Below are 26,980 nucleotides of genomic sequence, written 5' to 3'. Positions count from 1 at the left end.
AAAAATCTCCCATTCCAAATCAGAGGGGTGTGGAAATTTCCATTCTTAACACAGGGGGAGCTGAGGCTCCTGCACACCAAAACCTCTTCTGGGGGGCTGCTGGGAACTGACCCCACCTGGAACCCCCAAACAGAGTTCTAGGTGAGTCAGGGCCGCTCTCCCTGCCCCTGGGCCTCAGACCAGGACTGGGCCCCTCCTGGCTTGTCCCGCGGAGGTCTCTTGCCTGGCCTTCACCTGCTCTGTGAAGTCCTCAGGGTTGGCTGAACACCACAGACATCTAAGGCAAGGCTAGAACGGGAGGTGGCAAAAGAGCTTCACACACAGAAAATTCAACCAATTGTGGTTTTATTTACCTCATTGGGCAAGGAAGGGATACAAAAGAAGCCTCAAAATCACACACACAGAAAAAAGAAGAAAAAAACCTTTAAATTTCAGTGCTCAGTAGGGTGTGCACCTGGATGTTGAGACGAAATTGAAGAGCCTCCAAGGTCACCTGCAACACGGGTGGCCCATCCTGCAGTCAGTGACCACTCAGGCTGAGCCTCGGTCTGGGGTTCATCGTCTGTCCCATGAATCTGGCTCCCAGGACAATTCCTGTCTGGCTTCGACTTTTGAAATTTCTGGGTTAATTCTTAACCAGGCTTCAAGAAATTCAGAGCCAAATGAACTTGGCCTGATGGTGTCTCCCACATGGGGGGCAGGGTGGAGAAGGTCTCCTCACACGGGTCTCAGTAGGTCTTGTCCCTTCCTGGGCTGACGTTTTCATCCCCCCAGAAACTCAGTGGGCATCTCTGGGGCAGCTCAGCATCTCAGTACCGGGGAGGGGCAGCAGGCTCAGCACTCCCACTAAACTATACTTCACTTCTTCTTCCCCCTACATCTCCCTTCCCCCGACTCCCAGTGTGGCCAGGCAAGCTATAATTATCTCACATGTGTGAAAATGTCCCATTATCAACTTTCATCATTCGAGCTAAAACAAGAACATTTGTTTTCTCTTTTCCTCACAAATATTAATGATGCAGAAACTGGATCCAAATTTTGTCTCCCCACGAGCCTCCGAGACAGGAAGCTGAGTCTAGCTCTACCACTACAGCTTTCTCCTCCACCCATTCCTTTTTCTGTCCATCTGTCTGTCTTCCCACCTTCTCCACGCTCCAGTGCCACTTGGTTGGGCTTGATTTGTGAAACGTGAGTATTGAGGCCTCCTTGGCATGGCCTGGACACTTCTAAGGCTAACAGGTGGGTGCTGCCACTGACCCCACAGACTGGTCAACGATAACTAGGGGGGGCTTTTGGACATTCTGGAAACAAAGTCAGAACAGTGGCCAATCATGGGGCTTGGCAGAGGGCGAGGGATGAGGGGCTTCCTCTTTCTTCCACCTTCCTGTCCAATAGTCCAAAGGTAGTCGATGGCTCATCCTGGGGGAGTGTGAGGACCAGCTCAGCCTGACCTTTGAATCCAGGTGAGACACAGTCAGGGCAGGCAGCACAGAAGAGGAAAGGATGCTACAAAGGCAGACAATGTGAGCTCATGGGCTGCAGACGGTGTCCACCCAGCACCCACAGCACCTCTGGCCATCAAGCTGCCCCAGGCTCCCTCCTGGAGCTAAAGTCCCAGCCCACCGAAGATTCCCAACACTCAGAACCCAGATCTGGGTCCTGTACCTCCACTTCTCTCCTCTAACCGCCCTCTTGTCCCATTTCTACTTCCTTTGCACCTGTCTCCTACTTCCTGGTCCGTTCTGTAAATCACACACTTTCATTTCCAGATGTCGTACCTCCCTTGCACCCAACACAAAGCACCCTTCGGTGGCCTTGGTGTAGGGATGCTGAGCCGAGGCTCCAACATGTGTCTGGGCCAGACTGGGCTGGACCGGGCACATCAGCCTCAGGAGCCCACCCCGACCCAACCTTTCTCACCAAGCAGCCTGCACTTGAACTTGCCCTTCTTCCTCTCCTCACTCCCACCGCACATTCATGTCAGACAAAGGTGACAATGACAAGCTTTTATCTACTTTAAACAGTCACGACACATTGTCAACACAGCTTCAAAGTGTCAGCCTTCAAAGAGAGTTTTCTTCCTTCCTTCTTCTCAAGCCTGTAATTAAACTCCTGGTAACAAAGGGTGGAGGAGGAGGTGGGGGCATATGACTTCAGAAGCAAACTGCTCCTTGGGCACCTTCAGAACTGAGGCTGGGAAGGGCTGTGAGTACCAGTCAGCCTGTGACCTTTCCGGGAGAAGGTCTGAAGTCATCTCTCTCCAGGTATAATTCCTCTTCCCCCCACCGTGATCACCACTCTGCTGCCCACTCAGAGTGCTCACCCCTGGTGGGGTTTGCCTTCCCGTTCACACAGTCTTCAGCGTGAGCAAACTTGACCATGGCCCCAAAGGCAACATCAGCCTCATCCTCTGTGGGATTGTCCGTCACAGCGCCCCGTGTCCAGGAAATGTGAAAACACTCAGCAGATGGGAGAGATGTCCCATTCACAACAGTTGTCCGATTCAACAGAGAAAGACAGTTTGTTCTTCCAAGTGTTTTGTGGCTTCAAGTCTGAAATGCTTCTGGATTTGCACGGCTCCCATCGTTCAGGAGGCATCTGCCCCGGGGGCAGCTGCCACTAGCGGACAAATGACACCACGCTGCTGGCCACTCCGAACGGGGCGGCGTAGGCCGCGGCGAAGCCCTGCAGGCCGAGGACCATGTAGCGGCACCCTTTGACGATGACCTTCCCCACGTTCTGTTTGTAGGAATGAAGACAGAAGCAAACAGTTCAGTTAGGTGACTTCTGCTCCGGGGCGATGCACTCTCCCAGGGCAAACGAGCAAGTAAGTCACCAAGTTCCCACGTTTGTCTCTCACCGACCCCGCCCCCCACTAGGAACATATGGGGGCTCAGGACCGATGTCACTGCTGTGCACAGTGCTCTCAAACACATTTCCAGATACTTCAGAGATTCTGGAGAGAGCCAAGACCCTGCTACCACAAAAACCAGACTGGATTTTTTTACTTTTTAACCAAAGCTGATGCCTCTTCTCTGTCCCAGCTACGTAACAGGTCACCTGAGGGCTGGGCCTGGTTTTCCTTGATTCCCCTTATCCAGAAACCCACCCTGTCTGCTCTCTACCTCTGGGACATGTTCCTGTCCCAGCCACACATTTGTCTCTTTAAACCCTCTGATTGCAGACGCAGTGACAAACTCCTGAAGGGCACGGACGGGCCATGCGTTCCTGACCTCCACTCCCGCTCCGCCTGCCTTCTGCAGGACTTGGTGCCAGACGGGGGCACCCAAGGCCGCAAATCCACAACGGCAAAGGTCCGTCCACTGCCAACGGACCAACACTGACCGTGTGGTTGGCCCCAACCCCCCTCTCCTCATCCCCAACGTCCCTCATCATTCTCGATGATGTCACATTCATGTAGGTGACCTGGACCTCATCACCCACTCCCTCTCTCAGCCCTGTGACCTGTGAAGCTCCAATGACCAAGTGCCCTGGTGTCACTTGGTTAAAATCCCTGATCACAATCGCAAGCCTTGCTCGGACTTCCAACTCGGCCCGGCACGCCTAGCTATCTGCCCAATGGGCCGACCTTCCCTCTCTGCCAGGTAATACTTCTTACCCTTTTCTGTCTCCGCAGGCCCCCCACCTCCAGCAAACACACACACACAGTCTCCACGCCCACAGTGGGTGACCCCACTTTATCTCTCACTGAAAAGGTCAAGGTTACAAGGAACTCTCTCACCTTCCCACCACTGACCTGGCCTCTCCCACCTTGCCTGTGTTCCCCTGCAGAAAGCGGCTCTTGTCCCCCAGGGCCACTCCTGTGACACTTGCTCTCAGTGCCCTCTGTCACCCAGGCCCTGGCTTTTCCTTCTCCAGAATCGTCACCCTCTTCCTCCCATGATCTAGACTCCACATCCTGCCCGGTCTCCGCTGTCCTTCACGCCAAAGCCCCGGGAAAAGTGGTCCTCACATAGGCCTCCCTGTGGCCTCCCACTCCACTCGTGCAGGATGCTGGGCCACGGCCACCTGCCACTGCCACGTTGCCCGACCCAACGGCCCTTCTCTCCCCACCTCGCAGCAGCTTCGGACGCTTCGTGCACAATCGTTTTGCCTCTTTGACGCCCTAGTCCCTGAGTTTCCCCCAACCTGGTGCTCAGCCTTCTTGACTGGATTGTCCCTTCTGCCAACCTGTGTCCTGAGTTATCCGGGACTCAGTCCCAGGTCCCCTCCCTCCCTCTCTTCCTTTCCTTATTTGCCGATACTCTCTCCTTAAGTGGTCTCGTCCACGTGCAGTGACAAGTATTTCCTGAACGCTGAGAACTCCCTTGCATGAGGCTCAACTATTCACTCTCCACGTGAGGTCCCCACTTTCAGAGACGTCCTGATCCCCCTGGCACGCTGTTGCTGCACTGAGCAACTGGACCCAACTTGCTATGGCTACCATGTTCCTGCACCAATATGCTCCCGGCGGCCCTTGGCCAAGAGGCTTCAACAAGCGGACAGTGCAGAGGAGTTAAATTCATCTGTGGTCATACAGCTGGTAAGAGGAGGAGCTGACGCTCAGTCCTGAAGAATCATCTCAGGTCCTGTCCTTAACACCGATGTGGGAGAGAAGCATCGGCTGGCTGCGTCCAGTCTGTGCCCAGACTGGGGATCATACACACCCGGACCTGGGACCGAACCCACCACCTACATGTGTGCTCTGACTGGGAATCAAACCCACTTCCTCTCAGTTATGGGATGATACTCCAACCAACTGAGCCCCACCAGCCAGGGCTGTACTTCCTTCTTAATGAAGGCAGAGTGTAACCTTGTAATTCACTGCTGCAGTCTGGGCTTAAATTCCAGCTCCATTACTGCCTTAAGTTTGCTTGGCCTCAGTTTCCACACCTATAAAATGGGAGTAGGAAATAACCACCCCCTCCTTAAGTTGTTAAGAGGACTAAATGGGCCTGTACCACGAAAGCACTTGGAACGATGCCGGGCACACTGGTGGGCAGTTTATCTGGTCGTAAACTATCATTTGCCTCTTTTTATTCCGTAGTAATTAGGTTTATGGGGCTAATAATAAGATGTATCCGTGTCTGTTCAGGAAAGTTTCTGAAGCGTATACTTCCCTACGACAGTCCACATGACAACGGGACGAAGGTGGGGAGGTCACACTGTGTCCCCCGCACTCAGAAGGGGTTAGAGTGTCTCCCCTGCTCCCTCCGGGGCTAAAGGAGCAGCCGTGGGGGAGAGCCAGGTCACATCAGTGGGTTCTGTATGCATTGATCCCCTCGGGACACTGCCCAGTCGGCTTCTCAATGAGAACCTGGGCTGTGTGCGCATGCGTCTGTGTGTGTGTTAGGGGTGACGTCGCCGAGAGACACAGGTCTACAAAGGTGTGGTAAGGCTCAGCGGGAGAATTTTGCTTACCTGTTTGAAATGACGACAACACAGAATTGTCCCCTGGGAACAAGTCTAATGGCCAAGAGCACCCTGTGTCCGTGATGCCGCTGGCGTTGCAGGCAGCCCGAGTTAACCTCGACATTTGGGGTACTTGTACCCCCATTTCCCTCAACCTGCTATTTTGAAAAACTGCTTGTCACTTCATCTTTGCCACTTAGAAGAAAAGAAAAGCTACTAAAATAGCTCATTAGCGGGAACACTGTCAAAGTGCAGAGCTGAGAAAACGGGAGGAAAAAAATGTAAAACATCTATCCGCGGCCTTTTTTTGTGGCATTTGAGAGACATTGGGAGGTCTCTGATCTGACTAGAGCTTTCGACCCAAATAATGTCAGAGGGGCAGAGGGGCGTGGGGGAACACGGGAGGGTGTGGCTGGTGGAATAACAACCCCCCTGCCCCCGAAGGTGTCCTGTCCTAACTCCCAGAGTAAGGGAATGTGTTCCCTTATATGGAAAAGGGACTTTGCTGATGTGATTAAATTAAAGGTCTTGAGATGAGATTACCCTGGATTATCCAGCCGGGCTCCATCGCTGTAAGGATCCCTTATATCCCTATAAGACTCTGCATAAGGACCATGGTCCTTATCAGAGGGATGTAGGGGAGTCAGATGAGGCAGAGGAACAGGAGTTTGCGGATGCTGTGCCGCTGGCTGTGAAGATGGGGGAAGGGGCCCCTGGAAGCTGGAAATGGCGAAGAAATGGGTTCTCCCCCGGAGCTTCCAGAAGGAAGTGGCCCAGCCAAGGCTGCAGCTCAGGGAGACTGGTTTTGGACTTCTGGCCTCCAGAGTGGGAGAGAGGAAACGTGTGTGGTCAGGACCCGCAGCGTCTATGGTCACTGATGAAGAGACCATCTCCCAGCAAAGCTCACACGCCCCGAAATACAAATATGGAGGGTTCGGTTGTGACGTTTTGTCGGGACTCAGGCACAAAGCCGAGGCGGGCAGTCGGCCACAGAAGCTGACGGTTTCTGAGTCAGAGCTCATGAAAAACAGATCAGAAAAGAAACAGGCCCCTGAGGCCTCTCCTCCACCCCCTGCGCCAAAGCTGCGAGACCCTCATCACTTGCCACATGGGCTCTAAGACAGCCATGCACGTTCCCTCATGTATCCCTCACCAAAGCCCTAGTATTGGCCCCTGTGACAGATGAGGAAACTGAGGCAGAGAGGTGAGCGCAGCCCAAGGTGGCAGGGCAGTCTGGCTTCACGGCCCAAGTCCTGACCGGCTGCTCAGAACATGGGGACATTTGTCTCCCTCTTGAGCTAAAGACTGTTCCACACCCTATGTGTTCCTTCTCCACCTCTCTCCTAACGGCTCAATTAACAAAATTTAATCCCTTTCCTTATCCACGCCTCTTCTGTGGGTCTCCGAGGTGCCCAGGAAAGTCACCTCTTATCTTAAGCTAAGTTTTGGGGTTACTCCCCTCACCCCAACTGCTTCTGCTGCTCTCTGGCTGTGCAGCCCTGAACAACAAGCTTCACTTGCATCAACTTCCTTTGCTGCCAAGTGAGGTCCACAGTTCTCCAAGGTTTTTGTGAGGATTTGGAGATGCCACCAGTGACCAGTGCACACTGCAGGAGGCAGGCACCCTGGGGTGAGGGCACAGCACAAGCACCTCCCTTCCCCCTCCCGGAGCCCAGAAAACAGTCCTGCAACCATGAATTCACCCTGTGAATACCTAAAATCAACGGGGGACACCATCCCACACTACCTCCCTGGGAGGGGCCACAGGGAAGCGTGGGTGTGCGAGCCAGTCCTTTCATAGGTTACAAAGGCCATTTTCTTTACATAGAAGCAGGAAGGGACTTGGGTGAAGGCGTGGAGCAGTTCCACGAATGGGAATTTTAATCACCCTTCCTTGAAGGAAAAGCCAGCCCTCCATGGTAACAACGGAAATACGTCATGTATTCTTAGGGGAGCAACATGCATTCTTAGGGGAGCTCACCCTTGTGCAGACATCCGAGCGTGCACTCGCACACCCTGCATGGTCTAGCCTACTGCACACCTCCGCTACAAGCCTGCACAGAGTGTGATGTACTGCACACTGCGGCGGTTGTTACCCAGTGGTAAGTAAAATACTTTTACAGGCAGCAATCTCTGGGGACCTCCAGTGCTACAATGTAACCACGGCTAGGACCTCTCGAGGTGACTTTTTCAGCTGTTATCATCTTATGGGACCACCATCGTCTACGCAACCTGTGGTTTGCTGAAACGTCATTATGGAGTACAAGGCTGTCATGTGGAACTGTCTGCAGGTCACTCCCTATTCCGCTGGGCCCAAGTACGGTGACGTTTCACCAAGTGATGAAAGCAGGGAAAATCCCCTGCCCACATTTCTAGCTGAGCCGTGGCTGGTCTCGTGTTCTCAGCAAAGATGGGTCAGCTATCATCTCCTTCCTCCAGGTTGGAACTGAACCAGTTACCTTCTTGGTTGCTTTAGGGGGGAAAAACGAAAGGAGAAGCTGCTCTTTTGAAAAACAGAAAGGGCACCAACTCTGGCGTGACAGTGCTGTCTCACCTGGGCTCATCTGCTGAGCTAGTTGGTGTGTGACCCTTTAGGGCTTTCACACACCCTTGTCTCTGCTTGCACTGGTCGCTCCCCCTTGAAGGTCATCCCTTGTCTACCTGGTGAATTTCTTTCCCTTTTCCTTAATGGAGGTGAAATCCACACACCAAAATGTAACCACCGTAAAGTGGACAATTCAGTGGCATCGAGCACATTCACAGTGTTGTGTGCCCAGCACTCCTATCTACTTCCGGGGCATTTGCATCACCCCCAAAGAACACCCACACCCATGAGACAGCTGCTGTCCTGCCCACACCCCCAGACCTTGGCAACCACCAGTCTGTGATCTGCCTCCTTGGATTTACCGATTCTGGATCTTTTACACAAATGGGATCGTGAATACCTGCCACATGTGACCTTGTGTGTGTCTGGCTTCTTTCACTTAGCGCAGTGTTTTAGAGGTTCATCTGTGTTATCCATGTATTAGTGCCTCATTCTTTTTATAGCCAAATAATATTGCATTGTATGTATGCACCACATTTTGTTTATTCATTGATCAGCTGATGAACACTTGGGTTGCTTCTACTTTCTGGCTATTGTAGATACTGTTGCTATGAGTGTGTGTGCATTTGTTTAGTCACCTGTTCTCCAACCTTTGGGGTACACACCTGTACGTGGAATTACTGCATCGTGTGGCAGATCTATACTTAATTTTTCGAGGGACTGCCAAATGGTTTCCCGCAGCACCTGCGTCATTTACCATTTCCACAAGCAATTCACAAGAATTCCAGTTGCTCCACATCCTCGACAACACTTGGTATTTTCTGTGTTGTGTGTGTATGTATGTGTGTGTGTGTGTGTCGATAACATCCATCCTGGTGTGAAGTAGGACCTTGTGGTTAACCTGTGAAACCTTTACTCATCCTTCTGTGTGCAGTTGGTGTGTCACCATGGATTTGAAAATCTCCCCGACTTTACATCCTCATCTCTGAGGACCACCTGCCTGGGCTCTGGACCACCCAGCCCCAGCCATGTGTAGAGGGGCTGTGGAATTCACTAGGACCCCGCTGCATCGTACCCATTTTTATGTCCCTAGTTTTTAGCACAATGCCTGGTGCATAACAAGGACCCCTGAAAGCATCTTCTGAGGCAGCCTCTGAGCTGAGAGTTCCACATGACCGGTTCACCCTTTGCTGAGAGGCAGATGCTGGCTTCCCTCTGCTCACCTGGGACCAGGAGAAAGGATGCTCAGCCCTAGCATGACTCAGCCGGCAGGTCCCAGCCTTATCGTTTTTATTCATGTGTTTTACAGCTGTGCTAATGTGTTTTACAGCTTGTCTACCGCTCCCGAAGCTGCTGACGTACCTTTACAGAGGTTCATTGCAGGTACGGAGACTGGCTGTTTTCAGGTATGATAAGGGCCACTCAAGGACACAGATAATGGGACAATCAGTCAGATGAGGCCCTTGTCCTTTGGCCCCGACACAATTAATTTTGAGATTTTCTTCTGGGCGGCAGAGCCCAGCCCCGGGAGCCGGGCTGCCATAACTTCAAATGCTTCCAGGCGGGTCTCTGAGGAGAAAACTGTCCTTTTTATCCCACAGTCACGTCTACATCTCTTTCTTCTTGTCTGTCTGTCTCTCCACTTCCACACCCCCAATGCAAGCAAATGGCAGTGTGTCTACAGACCTTTGAACACACGGATAACTGTGCATATTTGTGTACATAGGGACCTCCCAGGCCTTTAAAATAGCCTTGGGGACACTTAGGGCAGTAACAATTCTCTGCTGTGTCTGGAAACAGATAAACTGGGCTGCAACTCAGTACTTTACAACTGGGTCACCTTCTACAAGTCACCTGACCATGCCCAGGCCTCAGTGTTCCCATCCGTGAACTGGGGGCACTGAGTTTTGTCTTGCCCACCACACACAAGGGAGTGTAAGACACACCAAGACTAAGAGAGCCACCGTACTGAGCGACCCTTAGGACTGTCGTTAACTAGCCAGCAGCAGGGTAGCAGGTGGCCCGGTGCCCAGAGACACCTCTGCTTCAGTTTCTGTCCCCGAAACTTTCCCCTCACCTTCCAGAACACAGAACAGTCTGGGGGCTTCAGTGCTGGACAGCGGGTGGTTGTGGGGCCTGACTGGGACACCGGGGGAGCTCAGAGAGGCTGAGCGCCGTCACAGGCTGGGGACAGGACTCCAGCGCTCCCTCGGGACAATTGGGAAGCCCGGGCCCCCGGCGCCCCTCACAGCCGACCCGCAGGGCAGTGGGCGGGGGCCTACCTTGCCGTACTTCTTCAGCTTCCGCCGGTACTTCTTCTTGGGCTTGTCGCCGGGAGCGGGCTCCTCCAGCGGCTCGTAGGGCTCGGGGAGGACGGCCAGGTGCACCCGCCGCGCGCTCCGGGCCCCCGGGCGCCCCGCGCTCGCTGCGCTCTCGGCCACCTCGTCTTCCAGCTCCAGGTGCTCCAGGATCGCCGCGGCCTCCTCGACCCCCTGCCCCCGGGGCCCGCGGCGCGGGAGGCTGCGGGCAGCCTTGCTCCGGAGCCTGGATCCCACCGCCATGACGCCGTGGCCCCTCGGGCGAAACTCGGGGTGTGAAGGCACCAACCTTTGCTCCCCGCCCACGGCGCCGCCCCAGCCCGGACGGGGCGGGGGACTTGAGGTCGCAGCGCCCCCTGGCAGTGGGGCCCGGGGTTGCCGCGGCTCCGACGGGGCCCGGCCTCCAGGTGGCCAGTGCGCTCAGCCCCACCCGCCCTAAGTCCCCACCTTGTGGGCGAAGGGGACACCGGAAAAGGGCAATGCACCACGAATTTCTAAACCACGTTCAACCGCACTTGACACGCAATAGATGAACCTCAAATGATGGGACTTCCCGTGCCCACGTGCAAACTGGCAGGGACGATGACGATCAAGACGATCATACTGAATGCTGTCAACGGTACAGCGACATGGTCGTGACAATGCAATATTCATGGGGTGCAAACCGGTGACAAGCTTCTGGGAAGGCCGCCAGAAAATAGTTATCCAGAGTCCTGAAAAACGGCCATACTTTTCCAGGCACCTTTTCTAAGGAGATCGTCAGAAAGGCACCGCAGTGTCTGTGGTGTTAAGCGCAGCTGGACTTCTGTGAAAAAGCGGATCGGACCGAGGCGGTGGGGCAGCCCATTCGAGGAGATGCGCACCCTCTGTGCCTGCGATGTCCACCTGTTCAGGAGGCCTGATTCCGTCTGTGGGCAAATATCTTAGACTTCTTGGCGACTTAGAGTTAAGTACAAAATAGCGAGTTATTATTTCAGTACTATTTAAATATTTTTTAAATGTACGATACATGTAAGAATGATTTGTGTATTGCTATAAATACATAAGACATTTATACTTTGGCATACTAGAATATTAAAAAGTAGCTTTGTGGTTACAATTCTAAAATGTATCATCAATTCATTAATAAGTTAAATCGAAAATACAAAAATGTTTAATGTACTATATTTGTAAGAATTGGTCTTGAATGTAGTTGAAGTACTTGAAAAAAAATCAAATATATATAAAGTCCGTAAAAGCCACTTAAAGTATTTCAGATAATTAAATTAAGTGAATGGTAAAAGCCCCTTGTAGTGATGGCTAAACTTCACTGGATTTGTAAATACAATAGAATCATATACGAGTTGAATTCCAAAGGTTACTGGAAGCTAGATTTGTAGATCTGTGACTTTACTAATGTAACCATCAATTTATAAACTAAAGCCGACCCTGGTGGTCCCTTTTCTGGTTACAAAACTGTGACATTTTGATTGCCGTAAACACATCCATGACAACAAACAATGGAAACTAATTGAGTCCACGAAAAGCCATTGGTCCATCCCAGCATTCTAAGAGAAATAAGTGTGCAGCGAAAAAAGAACAGGGCTATAAAAGATTGTATCATTTCAGAGAGTCATTTTGATTATCTCCATGTTTTTTGGCCCTGCCAGATTTGCACAATATGAAAAAAAAGGCAGAATTTCATCGAGTTCTAGAAAATGAATCAAAGCACTACATTTGGATATGAGGAATACAATGGAACGGAACTAGGTGCCTTTGTAGCCAAATGGAAATACATTTAAATAACCCACGTGGAGGGAAAACAACCGGTAAAATCCACCTGAAGGGATGAAGGATGTTATCCTCCTATCTGTGAGTAGACAGAACGTGACGTGCTGTTCATTCAGGCTCGGGAAGGCGGGCCAAGAGAGCGGGTGCTTTTGTGGGGTGATGGGGTGTCTGTCATAGAGACAGGTCCCGGGGTTTCCACTGTTGTGGGTGGTAGGATCCAGCAATGCTTCCTGAACAGGGTTTTTTCCTGCTCCCCCCGCCCCCCAGTGGTCCTGTCTGGTAATAACAGGAACCAACAATTGCAACGTGTCCAAACGTTTTTAAGAAATGGTAGGGCCCACGAGTGGAACTGTTGGAGCACATGGTAATTCTATTTTTTCCTTTTTTCAGCTTTATTGAGATGTAATGGACAAGTTATAACCCATTTTAAGTTTTCAACCCAGGATTTCATATAAGTATACTTATACTTCATCAATTTATATGTATACCTCATGAGAGTATTCCTACCACGAGTTAATGAACACATCCATCATCTGGTATACTTTTATTGTTGGTGAGAACACTCAGGATCTATTCTCTTAGCAAATCTCAGTCACACAACACAGTGTTACCAATGGCAGTCGCCACGCTGTACATTAGATCCCCAGATCTAACTAATCTTACATATAAAACTTTGTTCCCTTTTACCAACCTCTCCCTCTTTTCCCCACCTCCCAGCCCCTGGACACCATGATTCTGTTTCTCTGAGTTTGACTTTCTTCCCTCCTCACCCCCACCCTTTCTTTTTTTCTTTAATTTCACATATAAGTGATACCCTGCAGTAGTTAGTTGTCTACCTGGCTTATTTCACTTAGCATAGTGCCCCCCAGATTCATTCACATTGTCACAATGGCAAGATTTCTTTTAAGGCTGACTAATATTCCATTGTATGTATAAATGCCAACATCCTTCCTTCCTTCATTCATTGTTGGACACAGCTTGTTTTCCTAGCTTGGCTATTGTAACACTGCAGTGAACACGGGGGTGCAGATCTGCCTTTGAGGTGATCATTTTGTGTCCTTTGGATCTATGTACCCACAAGTGGGATTGCTAGAGCATATGGTAGGTCTATTTCTCGTTTCTTGAGGACAGAAACAGTTTTCTCGAGAGTCTGCACCACTTTACATTCTCAGCAGCAGGGCACAGGGATCGCCTTTCTCCCCATTCCTGTAAGCACTTGTTCTCTCTTCTTTTTTGATGAGTCATTCGAACGATAGGAGGTGGTATCTCACTGAGGTTTTGATTTGCATTTCCCTGATGATTAGTGATGTTCATGTACCTGTTGGCCATTTCCATGCCTTCTTTGAAAAGACGTATGCGAGTCCTGAGCCCATTTTTAAATCGGGTTATGTTATGTGCTGTTGAGCAAAAGGAGTTCCTTGTATATTTTGGACAGGACCCTCTTTTTCAGGTCTGTGCTTGGCAGTATTTGCTCCCGTCTATAGATTGACCTTTCATTTTGTTGATAGTTTCCTCTGCGGGGCAGAAACGTTTCAGGTTGATGTGGTCCCACTGATTTATTTTGGCTTTTGTTTCCTTTGCTTTTGGTGTCAAATTCAGAGTATCATTGTCAAGACCAATGTTAAGGAGCTTACCTCTGTTTGGTTTCTCCAAGAGTTTTAGTTTCAGGTCCTTTTGTCCTTTTTGCATAGATGTGTGTGTGTGTGTGTGTGGTGTGTAAGGTAGAGGTCTACTTTCATGCTTGCGCGTGTGGCTGTCAACACCATTTACTGAGAAGACTGTCCTGTCTCCCCCATGTATTCCGGTCAAAAAATCAATTGACCATGAGTGCATGGGTTTATTACTGGGCTGTCTATTCTGTTCCGTTGATACATGTGTCTGTTTTCATTCCAGTACCAGACTGTTTTGATCACTATTGCTTTGTAATATAGCCTGAAATCCAGGTGTGTGTTGCCTCCAGCTTTGTTCTTCTTTCTGAACTGTTTTAGCTACTTAGGTCTTTTGTGGTTCCATTCTATGTTCAAATTGCTTTTTCTATTTCCGTAAAAAAATGCCATTGGAATTCTGACAGAGATTGCATCGACTCATTGGGTCACCTGGGGCAGTATGGACCTTTTGACAATATTAATTCTTCCAATTCATGTACATGGAACATCTTTCCATTTATTTGCGCCTCCTAATTGCCCCTCAAATAATATTTAAACAGAGACCCAGGACATCCTGATGTCACACAGCCAGTGAACATAAACTGGAATTTCTGTAAACGTATTATAAAATTCTTTTAAATCTTCAAGAACACTTATATGCTGGTGTGAATATATAAACCCGGAAATCTACAACGACTATCAAGATTTCATTTTTAGTTCATAAAAAATATTGAAGTAAATTTCCATGCCACAAACTCTGAAGAGTTGATTGAGTGAGCACAGGTAAAAAAAAAAACAACCAGCTTCTACCTTGGAAAAGGCACGATGTCTGTTTTTATAAAACAACCTCAAAGAGAGGAACTCCTCCAAAAAGATGAACATTTTTTTTGTCATGACGACATCCTGAAAACCTATGTAACTTCACCCGCTGCCAGCTAAATTTAGAATGTGCAACATAAACTCCCCATAGAGAGAACACCTTTGTAGCAGAAAACAGGTAATTCGCATTCTGATAAAGAGCAACAGACAAGCACTTTATTATGAGAACGGTTCAAGTAAAATTTCAGTGTGCACCAGTGAGAGTGAGATTTGCATCAAGTTTTGAGGATGAACACTCGGGGAAAAGGGGGCTACACAGTTGTTCTTGTTTTCCAAACACCACCCTCTGCCAAGGCAAAACGACACTTTGTTTGTGGACAGAACGGGTACAGGAGAGCGCAACGTCACAGCAGAGTACAGAACGCAAGATCCCCCCTCGTCTGGAAGCCCTGGGAACGACCCGGCACCTACACCGAGAGTTCTCCGCCGGAATCATGGGAGTCACCACAGCTTCAGCTTTCTTTACACGGGTAGTATTTGAGTACACTTTCTATTTCCCAGGAGTGTGCAGATGAGGCCCGTATGTAGATATTACAGTAATTACGACGTTAAATAACATGGCACAGCCAGCTTCCGAGGCTAGTTCAGCATAAAATACCAAGTATTAAAATGTACCTTTACTAGTGGCTTTACATCGCAAAGATCACTAATTCTGAGAGGAAAGCGGGCAAACGCCCAATTACAAAGCTGCACCGTAGAGGCATAAATAAATACAGGGGATAAACACAGGAGATCTGGCAAAATAGTCAAAACAAACAGGTTGCATGGGAACCAATCACGTAAGCATTAACCAACCGTATATACTGTTATAAATAGTTACGTTTTGCTCAACCGTCTCTGAAGTACTTACAGATATGACTGGGGTGGGCGTGGATGAAGAGGATGGGAGGAGGAAGAGGAGAACCTTCCCAAGGCCAGCTGATTCCTGAGGGGACATGATTTCCTAACTGCTGGACTGACCAGCACTGTCAAGATGAGTGTGTGCTATGAAACGGTCCTGATATTGTTCTTTTCCCACGATGACACCGAGGTGTCAGTGAACGGAAGTGACAGTGTACATGATCATAGCCAAATAGAGAATTGATTCTTTTTTATTTTGCTGCTACAGTTAGCAGGGGGGTCAGAAAACACGTTCAAGTTCAAAAGAAACTGGATGTAGGTTTCACTCCCCCCGACCCCCAGTGCTTCTTAGCTAGCTCAAGGCAAAGCTGTAATTTGTTTTCATGTACTTTCTTTTAAAATGTCTTAAGTGCCAACACTGTAAACATTGCGTATCTTCCCTACTAAAATCTTGTCTGGTAACAAGGAGAAGAGCAAAGATAAGCAGAAATAATTCTGTGTGTAATAAAGCCGATCTATTCATCGGCTTCTGTTTTTAATTTAAATATGATTTGAAAATCAATTTTGAAAGTCCGTGCTATGATCATAAAGACTATTTCTGTGCACTCTTAATTCTGGACACAATTTTCAAAATCGCATGATGGAGGTAAGAATTGAAAAAACTCACCTGAATGTCAATAACAGGGAAGAATACTTTCAACTCAAAGCATCAAAGGTACATTTATGTGCAGAAATCTAGACAACTATACAAGTTTTTAAGCAATCATCTGTTTTATTATACAACTCTATGAACAGAAAATGAACAGAAATACACAATATACTTACCTGTACATGTGAACCTACTTTTTGTACCTACAGATATTTATTATAGTTCATATTGACTTTAATTTTACAGTTCATAACTATGTATAACCTTATTGCATTAAGGGCAAATTCTACATTGGGGGGGGATTCACAGGCCAATGACGTTGGGCGTTACCAGTACATTCAAAATCTGTACCACATACGGATGTATCTTCCCTGATCCTGCAAATCTGAGCTTCTTTACAGTTTGAGCTCATTTGCTATTTTAGATGCAATGTTCTTAAAGGCAATAGACGTTCCTGATATTCTCTTGAAGCGGACCCCGTTCAGGGACAGCCGTGGCAGTTTGCAGACTTCCATCTCCCACTGCACCAGGCTGTCCTGCCGGGCGTCTCCGTGCACGCAGAAGAGCAAGAACCTCTCTTTCTGTTCATAATCACAGTTGTTGGCATCCAGCACTTTGCGGATCTCTCGCATCATGTCATTGGGGTCCATGGAGCTGGTGGTCTTCATGCTCCAGGTGAAGCGCAAGGAACGTGGCTTGGCGTCTTTCCCTTCTTCCCTGTCTCTTTCTTTCGGTTCCCCTGATGTGCTTCTGGAAGGGGGGGCGCAGGGGAAAAGAAGGCAAACAAGAATTCCACTCAGCAAAGTAGAGACTCGGGTGTACTCTCAGTGGTTATCATGCAGCGCTTAAACAAGCGACCTAATTTGCAGACTACCTTCAGGCAGATACAAAGGTTTACGGCCTCTTGCTAATACAAAAACAGACCCCAGGACACCATCTGTTTTCATTTTCATTAATAAAATCTTCCATCTAACAGAGCATGTTTTCTCTGGGGTGGGGGGTGGGCTGGGATGGGAGTAAAAGACAGAAAGAAAACTATACTTGAACAACAATTAAATTTTAACAATTTTTAAAAAGAGCATGTTTTCTTAACTGTATTTGTTTGTGGGAAACAAGTTTGCAGCCCTAAGTGAAGAACTTAATACTTCTTCGGGTCTCTGTATATTTTTTTTTTAAGTTTGCAAAAGTGGATTCTCCATTTTCTGTGCATTTGCAACACACACAAAAAGCCCACTAGCATTCTGCTTGTAAATACACACTTTTGAAATATAAAGAAAAGTTTCCCCCTTTTCTATCGTTTTTAGGTAGGAGAAAGACTGGGGACAGTGTAGCAGTAACTGCTACAGAGAGGTCATTTATACCTGGTAAGGCTGAAAAACAAAAGGTTGCATTGCGATGAGGCTGCACCACACACAGGGGTGTAGACATCGGGCTTCTCGTGGGGTCAGTGTTCTGCTGCAGACACCCTTAAAATGACCTCCAAGGCTCCACGCGACCTCACCCCAAGCCCCAGCCGTAGCCCCAGCCCCTCTCCACCTACGACTGGCCTACTTGTCACTGCCGTAGATGCACCGCCCCCCTCACTGTTCCTGAACCTACAGTCTGGTCGGGCTGTTCTTCTGGCACAGTGGATGAGAACACATATTTCTTAAATGCATCAGCCTTGCCGAGTTTTCCTCCCACAAATAATACAGAACCTGAGAACCTATTTCACATAATCACATAAAGGCACAATTAAGATTTTATGATTCAGAAGACCCTGTAATTAAATTTAATGAGCAATTACTCAAATGTAGATGTTAAAACTTGAACTGGTTCACCAATCTCACGTAAATGTGATTTAAAGAAATGAAACGCTTTGAAAGGGGTTTATAATCTACTGTATGTATATTTTTAAAACATTTAATATCCATAGTATCCTATAATGTATACTTGGGTATATGTTTATATATGAATTTTCATGGGTACATGTTTCCTTGTTCTCCCCCCCAATCCTAGGTGTGAGCTCTTAAAGCTCTTAAATGCAGGCCTGAAGAAATGAGGAAGGAGAGAAGTAGAGGAAGTACATCTCCAAAGACGAATAGCTGACTATGGAGAGTGTGTATTCAGATGTCTTCCGTCTCACTGTCTTTCCTCCCTGACTCTCAGCCACAGGTCCTGGGAGTGCAGGTCCAGCCAGGGTCACTTATCAGGACCACCGGTACAACGCCGTCCTGGAGTCGTCATGCAAGGGCTGGCAGGGACCCGAAAGGTCACCTGATCCCACACTCACTTTAAAAACAAAACTGATGGCTAGGAAACGTAAATTAGCTTTTTATGGTCATGTGGCTAATGAACTAAAAGAAAGGCTAGAAATTGAGTGTCCTATTCTAAGTCTGATTGACCTTGTATTCCACCAAGGACACCTGGTGACCACAGGCACACACAAGATGTTTTTCTATATGTAGCTCAGAGGCATCGCTGATGACAACATTAATTGCAGAAAGCTCCCGGAAATGCTGATAGTGACCACAGCATCTAACATTCACTGAGCACTTACTCAGTGCCAGGAACTGGGTTATTTCCTTGTTCACCTCTCATAACAACCCTGGGAGGCGGTCTGAGGGAGGAATTGGGGGCCCAGGGTTTGCATCGCTTCCCTGAAGCCACAGAGCTACGGGAGGGACCCACGGTCTGGGCTCAGGAGCCTGGCCGTCATACACAGTCATGCCTGCCATCTGTCTGCGGTGACAGAACCTCATTAAAACTGGTCCCTCCTGTGCTCCTCACTGCTTCTTCTGCAAAATGGGCTACTTTTCTCCCGATGGCTGTGTGGATTAAATGGTGAGCAAGTTGAGAGACAGGAGGGAGTCAATATGTTCGTTCAAAAAACATAAGGGACAAGTAGTCACATTAAAAGGATAGGATGCGTGCAAATGAACCACAATCTTAGCAGCCACGCCACAGGGGGAAATTTAGAAAAGAGAGAGGAGGAGACCCAAGGAGGGGGGCGGAGAGTGATGCTCAGGGAGAGAGGGGCCAACCACAGAAGTCCTTCGTGTTTATTTCACAGGCAGAAATGAGTTACAAATATCTGTCCTGCCTGCCGCTGGCTCCCTTCCACAGTGTGACTCGGGCACCCGACTCAGCACAGAGACACTCCAGCTGCTGTGATGAAGCATAAACGCAGCTCAGTCCGTAGGGAGAGCTAACCACGTGGGAACGCTCTGTAAAGCTCTCCCAAAGCTCATGGCGTTTTACATGTCAAGTCATGTCAAAAAGTAGAAATTAAAATTTGAGGCTTGTGTTCAGTTGTCACAAACCATTCCAGAAGGAACCAGGGCATCTCTCTGCATGCAAAGTAACTGCATGTCCTGTTTCTTAAATTTCCCCCTTGTACATACAAACACAAGCAGTAGCCTGTTATTAACGTGGCCCCAGACCCCCCAGGCTGCCCATCACAAACCACGGGGATGCGGCTCAGCCATCTGCTTTATCAAGTTCAACTGTGCTCAAGTTGGAGACCCATCACACAAGATCCAACACACGACCAGCATTCCATGTCAACAAACCCCGTAAATGTAGCAGGGTGAGCATTTCCAAATGTGGTCAGTCCATCACCGAATACTCACCTAAAATGTATTACCAATATCCACTCTGCCTGCCTGCTCAGGTACCCCGGTATTCTGGGTTATTTAAGACTAATTTCAGTTACAACGTTTTAGTGAGAAAGGGAATGATACATTTTTATCTCTTCATTCTTTTGCCAACGCATCTATTATTACAGGACAGAAAGGCTATTTCTCTACAAAGCATACAATTCAAAGTAACGTTTAGAAAGTACAAACTTACAGTTCATGAACTTGCATGTAACCCAGCGCTAGGCAACATGAGGAAAACCCGTCCCGATACGAAAATCGAAAAGGCACATACTAGCTAGTTATTAGCTCTGTTCGGGCGTGTTAAGTGCTGTCGGTCTTTCAAGGGCACATCTGCGCACACGGGGACCGTGCAGCGAAGGGTTAATAGTGGCTCCTCACCTGGAGGTGTCTGTTCTGCCACTGGCTTCGCCTTCGCTTGGGTCCCTCAAAACAAAGTGAAGGTTGAGATTTAATGATGAGAGGGAAAAAGAGATTGAGAAAACCTACATCTAAAAGGACTTTAAAATTAACTTGTTATGCACAACGTCTATCGCGACCATTTTCCATACTAGTCGGTCTAACACGACGTCTCCTGTTTTTTAACATCACCACACTTGACCGTCACTTATTGAGCGTCTACTGGGTATTGTCACAGAGGAGATGCTAGGTAATGGGTTAGGATTTTTTTTTAATGTGATCTTCCAATTCTCAGATATGATTTCCATGTTATAATTTGTCTTTTGGTTTCATTGAGTTCAATCTCCCACTAAAACTATTTAAGGATGATCAACAGCAAGATTCAAGTTCCCATTTGTTTTGAAACAGAATTCTAGTAGTCGCTCAATTTAGAAGACATATACATGAACCTTGCAGTTAGAAATAAAGCTCATCACACATAATCAGTGTTTCTTAAAATGAATACCAGTTTTTAAATAAGCAATTAACTTACTTCAGAAGTTACACCAAAGCTTCATGCACATGATAAAGTAAACAAACAGCCTCTCCAAACAGATGAGTCTCAAAACATGAACTTAATCTTAAACAGAAACATTCATCTTACCTGGGTATCCACCTGTGAAATAAAACCAGAAAACTCGACTAATTGTCCTTTTGTTGAACGTGATTAACATTTCTAAAGTCTACCCAAATTTTAGCTACTCTGTCATTTTCAAAGGTAATTAAATATCAACACAGAAGTATCAGGTTCTAAACCAGTTTGAATATTTGAAGAGATGGCTTATCATAGAAAAATACTAAGAGATAGCTGGGGAAAATGATAAACTTGAACCTTGAAGTCACTGTTCGTGTTTTAATCATCTCCGAAATGCATGAAATGACTGCAGTAAGGAGAAAATGGGTGCCCCTTTCCTTCCCTGCAAATTTATAAAACATGTCCATCCATCAAGCTCTGAAACCTTACCTGGTGGTTAAAAGTACATCTTTTCAAAATAAATAAATTTTTAAAAGCTATGACTGTCTTTTGCTTCCCAGGGTCTTTACCTACAAGCCTTTCTTGACAAACACACTGTGTAAAAATCGTTTTCCTGTCTGAATTAGAAAGGATAAAAGATGTATCCTCACATTCAAATGCGGTTTCATAACTTCCTATTTTTCGTACCTGCCATTTTCATTGAGACACAGAAAAGTCAATCTCCCCTGCACACACCTACGTTTACGACAGCGCAGGGACACAAATAAGACATGTTTTGAGTGGGCGCTATGTGCGATGTCCGTGTTTGGGAGCATGGGGTTGTGCTGATTGATCCCCAGGGAAGGGCCGTCCGCTGACTTGGCAAGAGTCACGCTGTTGATTCGTGCTGCCAAGCACAACTCCTTTACCAGGAAGGGACCTATGTCTCCCTGAGCTATTGTCCTCTTTCTGTTTTGCCTGACAAATCGCTGTGAGCAGAAACCAATTCCTAGTGTGGGACGTCCCCAGGCTATGGCTGGGGCCAGAGCAACTGGCCTGTCACAGTCTTCCTGTGTTCCTGCCTTTCCCAGATGCCACCAGCAACACCAGGAACAGCGACTGGAAGAACTTCTGCCCTTGGCAATGATCTCAAATAGTCCAGGAAGGCAGCTGTAGGGAGGAGCCATGGTGGGGCAGCTGGGGAGGCAGAGAGCAGGGCTGGCTCGGTAATGGCACCTGAAGTGCCGATGGCTCTCCAACACCTAATGTTTGAGGAAGCTGAAGACTGTATACACAGCAACATGGGGTCAAATAATTAATCAGCTTATTCTCTATGTACGAGTGAGCTAGGGGTAAAAAAAATTCATCAGGGGTGATATAATCCAGCCTACAGAGTAGTTATCTAGAACCTACCCAAAGCAAATGGCTATTTAAATAGTCTAAAGGCTATTTTACAGATTGTTGAAATAATACATGTACATCCTTCCTTGATAGATGATTCTAGAGTAAATCACTTTCCTAAGACCAGAAACCAACTTTCTCCTGTGGTTATTTGAGTGAACAGTCTTCTTACTGGCCAAGAAGAACCACTATCTGGCTGGCTCTTTGTAATAACAGTGTCTGAGTACATGAATGATGAACTTTCAATTAGTCTTCATTCTTCCCTTCTTAAAGCTTAGCAACCCAAATTCCTTTATTTTTTCCCTAATAAAAAGCCCCACTTCTTCATCTTTTTAATCATTTAGTGGCACATCCACTTGTTTGGTCCCAAAGTTTGTGAGCTCTCTCGGCTCCCTAGTCGTACTCTGAGTCAGTCCTGGCCCCGGGCATACTCTGTCCTCAGGGGTCACACAAAGGTGTCAGCATGTGGGTCCCCTTTTCAGGCCTGAGACACAGGGAAGTGAAAAGGGCAGAAGGAACAGAGAGAGGAATAGGACTTGAGCCCATAATGGACTTAAGAAGAAGGGACAAGTGGGAAGAATGGATAACCTGAGAGATGAGTTGAGAATATGAAATACTAAGGCTAGACTACATTCTGAACCTTGAGAAATTCTCTAGTTTCTAATCTGCCAGCCTCCAGCCTTCCACTCCCAACGTTCCATGTGCTGTGAATGCAGCAAGAACAACTGGATGTCTGTCACTTGCTACAGGACGTGGCGGATTCATTCCTGGGACTGAAAACAATGCTTTGATGGTCTTCCTGCACCAAACCACTGGTGGCAGAGGGCACGGCCCAATCTCCAGCTACGAAACACGACAGAAGGGCAGACCTCGCACACTGCAGTGAACCCAGACACACAGTGCAAAGCCGAAGCTGGCCGTCACACAGAGATGCGGGACCTTGGAGGAGAACTGAGAATTTTTCTCTTCTCTAACCGAATCCAGAACGGATGGTAATGTGTACAATAAAGACACCGAAAAACCCTACCAAACTGCTAACAAAGGATGGCAGAGCCCCCCAAATTTCTACTAAAGGACAGAGTTCACAATTCAAGAGCATTGTGGAACTACAGGAACTTTTATGCCAGCTCACATCAGCGGGGGCTCCGAACACTTACTTTTAGTCCCTCAACCTTATCCTCCATTTCAGAGCCTGCCTCCTTTAAGCATTTACTAGAATTTACTATAACCTTATTTTTTCATGTGCTTTTTAAATCGCCTTCCACAGTATTCACCCATTCATTCAGTAACATGTATCGAATACCATATTATGTGTTGCGGTAGGCAGCAGAAGATTTGGCATAAAGGAAAGCAAAGAGACAAGGCCCTGTTCTCCTGGAGCTCATCTTCTGGGAGAGACAGACAGTGAACAAATAAATAAAGCGGATCTATCACTTCAGGGAGCACTGGTGCTACGAAGAGGAATACAGCAGGGGACAGCCGCAGCGCTGGGAGGAAGGGACTGTGATTTTGAACAGGGTGGGTGGAGAAGGCCTCACTGGGGAAGAGGCATTGCAGCAAGGACCTGGAGTGGGTGCAGACGAAGCCAGCCCTGCAGGTATCAGGGGGAGGGGACTGCAGGTAGAAGGAACAGCTGTGTTTGAGGATAGTCAGTGGCCCTTGTGGCTGGTGCAGACTTAGCAAGCAAAGAGCGGGCCCAGGTGAGAAGTCAGAGCAGAAAAGGGAGGCCACCCTCAGGGCTTTGAGTTGTATTCTGAGCAACCTGAAAATGAGCAGAGGGCTTCCAGTCTTGGCCTTACATCTTTGAAAACAGAACAGGAGGGGAGGGCAGGAGCTAGGAGACCTGTTAGGTAGGAGGCGCTAGACTAAACTTCTGGAAATACTGTGCAGCAGCACCAACACGCTCTGCTGATGGAGTCAATGTGCGTTTGAGACAGAGTCAAGGCCAAGTCAAGGCTCATGGCCTAAGCAACTGGCAGGATGGTGTTGCAGTCTCCTACAAGGTGGGGCAAGGAGGAGGGACAGGCTGGGGGAAGAGGAGAGGCAGGTGGCTTTTGGGACGAGTTCTGTTTGAGAGTCTATTATAGATCCCAGTGGAGAGGCTAAGTACGTGACTGGATAGATGGGTCTGTAGTTCAGAGGAGAGATCTGGGCTAAACACACACATTTGGCAGATGGAATGCAGTGCCGTGGGCCTGAACGGGATCCCCAAGAGACTGAGCAGGACCAGAGAAGACAACCAGTCCAGTGATGATGAGCCCTGATATTAGAGGTCAAGAGGTAAAGCCAGGGGACCTGACAATGAGCCACAGAGGAGCCTGGGAAGAATCAGCTTGTTTGAGAGGCAGGAGGAAAACCAGAAGCCGAGTGAGAAAAATGTTTCCACTGTGGAATGCTGTGAGACAGCAAGTTGCTCACAGGGAGGGAGGGAGCATGTCAGTCTCACTGCTGATCAGTAGCATCTGGAGGGCTGAGCACGCAGTAGGTCTTCACCTATCTGTGATATGACTGTATGGCGATCCTCTATCCTAACCTCCCAGCTCTCTGAGCACTTCAGTGCCCTGACACTGTCCCGAATTCTAGTCCACCGCTCCTTGCTGCGTTCTCTCTAGAATCCACATTTGTACTGCAAAGTTAAACATTTTGTACGATGCTCAATGTACGATTACTAATGAAGCATTAAACTCAAAATCTATTTCATTTGCACTTCCCAACTGATCCTGGCTTAACTATGAGGAAGTACTGGCTTTTAAAAATGCCTCTGAACAGTCAGCCATATTCCAGCAACAGAAACAACTGATATTCTCATTGGGGCTCCGCAGATGGTCACCCCGCACTCTGTCTGTGCTGCCGACTCTGTCGCTGAGCTTCTAGCTCTTTCTCTAGCAAGCTGTCATGTTACCAGGGGACGGCCCGAATGGCACAAAAATCACTGATTGATCTGGTTAGAAATGGATGTTGCATTTGAGTGTTTCAATATTGAAATTCTGCCATGTGATCCTGGGCAAACTGACCCATCACCTGAGTCCATAAAGCTCCAGGAACAGGCACGAGACTGAGATCACCTCCTCTCTTGCACCCATTCACTGAAACCCTACGAACACTAGTAACACTAAAGATGAAGTATTTAACTAACATTTTTGAAAACGAGTGTAGTAATTTTACACTCATAATTTCTTACTATATGGTCTGGAGCCTTAACTTTCTCCCTGAGCAGAATGGTGTGCCTTTCTCTGGACACCCCAGCATGGCGCCCGCACGCCCACCTCATACCCATTCTGCTGAAGGCCATGGCTAATGGTCTGCAGGCCTTTTTTTTTTCCTGGTTGGTACGAATCTGGAGGAAACGAATGCTGCCTCACTCGTGTCTGGATCCTGCCGGGCTCCAGCCCCGTGCTTTGCACTCACAGGACTTTGGAAGGCTTTCAGGGGGACCTAATAACAGACAGCATTTGCATCCACCTGCGCTGTGTTCACCAACTTGTGTCATCTGTGGGTACTGCACCTGCATGACTGCTTTCAGGAGAAGAGCACAACCTTACTGTTTTATTAGATTAGAAGTTTGCCGTTCACGTGTCTTGACCGTGTTCTGAGGTTCAGATTTTGTGATGTGAAATTTCATCAGTAATCTATGCGGTTGTAGTGTATTGACTTTTTTCAAGGGAGGAAAAAAAGGGAATGTTATTAGTGAGAAATTTCAAAGTATTCTGAAGATAAAAAATATTTAAAGGATGAATGTAAACTACATAATTGCTTTCCTTAAATCCAGGCTTTTAAGCAGGGGAGAGAGCCTTTTTGTTTAAAACACATTTTGATGTCAGGTTTTGCCCTTCTCACGCTAGAAAAATTTTAAATTCTCATTTTGTCCATTTTCCTTCTTTCTCTAAAAGGAAGAGACTTGACCGCTTCCTGCAAACGTCTGTAGAAGAGCAGTTCTAACAACACAAAATCACTACAGAGACGAAATAATCAAACACACGCATTCCCTTCACAAGCCCTGAGGCCCCGGGGACGTGCGGTGGTACTGACCTGCGGACGAACCTGGAGGTGATCTTGCTTATGATCCCCGTGGACGTGCCCCGCCGGGCGTGGGCAAAGGCCCCCGTCTCGTGGGACGGCGAGGCGGGCGGGCCGGCGTAGGCGGTGCTGCGCCGCTCCCGGAGCTGCTCCCCGTGGAAGGTGCTTCGGCTCGAGCTGCCCCGGGGAAACCGGGTCCGGTCAGGGGTGCTGGCACTAATACTGTGGGCAGATGGGGACGCAGCAGGCACTCTCTGGGTGGCCCTGTGGGACAGGTCACCATACACGATTCAGAATAATGACCAACTCCAGAAGTAGACAAAACTTGCTGTGGCCACTTTTTTTTTAAGGGCAGTAAGACCTTTTATTCCTACTCCTTTTTTTAAAATATATTTTTTCTTTTTTTTAAGCTTTTCTTTCTTTAGTTATTTTTCAAGTACAGTTTTTTTTGTCTATTTCTCCCATCCCAGCCTCCCCCCACCCCATGCTCCCCACCTCCCTCCCATTTCCCACCCCCCCAGTCCTCATCCCTGTGTCCTTCATACTTGTTCCTCCAAATCCCTCCCCCTTTCCCCCTTAAATTCCCTTCCCTCTCCCCTCTGGTCACTGCCCCCTTGTTCTCTATTTCAGTGTCCCTATTCCTTTTCTAAAAATGAAATTTGAGTGACACTAGTTAATAACATTGCATGTGTTTCATGTACAATTCTATAATGCAGCGCCTGTATGTTTGCTGATGGTGCTGTGTGCTCAGCCATGGTGGCTGCTATTCCGCCCGTCCTGTGTTTTACAAGCCCGGTGGGGCAGCGTTTACTGGACGTGTTACTAAACCATCACAGGTAGAGGGATAACATTTCAGTGTGGCGCTGAATGCCCTTTATAAAAACGTAGCTACAAAAGATGAAGATATTACCGATACAAGGATACAAAGAATAGTAGTTTTTAGTGTCAGAAATGCCAAACCCAGGCTGGTGGG

At 48.0% G+C, this 26,980-nt stretch overlaps 2 protein-coding genes across 3 annotated transcripts in view; both read right to left on the bottom strand.

Moving 5' to 3' along the window:
• Positions 1 to 328: 328 nt before the first annotated feature.
• Positions 329 to 10,576, bottom strand: CUNH1orf115 (chromosome unknown C1orf115 homolog). The gene is made up of 2 exons (XM_037128337.2): positions 10,240 to 10,576; positions 329 to 2,739 (listed from the first exon to the last, which is right to left on the bottom strand). The coding sequence occupies exons 1-2, from the start codon at positions 10,516 to 10,518 to the stop codon at positions 2,620 to 2,622; spliced, it is 399 nt and encodes a 132-aa protein (XP_036984232.1). The 5' UTR covers positions 10,519 to 10,576; the 3' UTR covers positions 329 to 2,619.
• Positions 10,577 to 14,734: 4,158 nt separating this feature from the next.
• The window catches only part of MARK1 (microtubule affinity regulating kinase 1), a 73,339-nt gene continuing 61,093 nt past the window's right edge, over positions 14,735 to 26,980 (bottom strand). The window contains exons 13-16 of one of the 2 annotated variants that reach the window (XM_053667313.1): positions 26,020 to 26,271; positions 20,079 to 20,123; positions 19,671 to 19,724; positions 14,735 to 16,809 (exon numbers count right to left, since the gene is read on the bottom strand). In XM_053667313.1, coding sequence (XP_053523288.1) covers positions 16,455 to 16,809; positions 19,671 to 19,724; positions 20,079 to 20,123; positions 26,020 to 26,271 — 706 coding nt within the window. In that variant the 3' untranslated portion in view covers positions 14,735 to 16,454. The remainder of the gene's footprint in view (positions 16,810 to 19,670; positions 19,725 to 20,078; positions 20,124 to 26,019; positions 26,272 to 26,980) is intronic. The other variant, XM_037128348.2, reaches the window with a different exon arrangement.

This window comes from Artibeus jamaicensis, unplaced genomic scaffold (genome assembly GCF_021234435.1).
Source record: "Artibeus jamaicensis isolate MK-2021 breed Jamaican fruit bat unplaced genomic scaffold, CSHL_Jam_final contig_467, whole genome shotgun sequence".
Lineage (NCBI taxonomy): Eukaryota > Metazoa > Chordata > Mammalia > Chiroptera > Phyllostomidae > Artibeus > Artibeus jamaicensis.
Note: the sequence above shows the minus strand (reverse complement) of the source record. Positions and strands in the feature narration are given on the sequence as shown.

Coding starts and splice junctions, on each gene's coding strand:
- CUNH1orf115 (XM_037128337.2), bottom strand. CDS start 10,518: ATGGCGGTGGGATCCAGGCTCCGGAGCAAGGCTGCCCGCAGCCTCCCG. Junction 2,740..10,239: donor AGCTGAAGAAGTACGGCAAG/GTAGGCCCCCGC, acceptor TCCTACAAACAG/AACGTGGGGAAGGTCATCGT.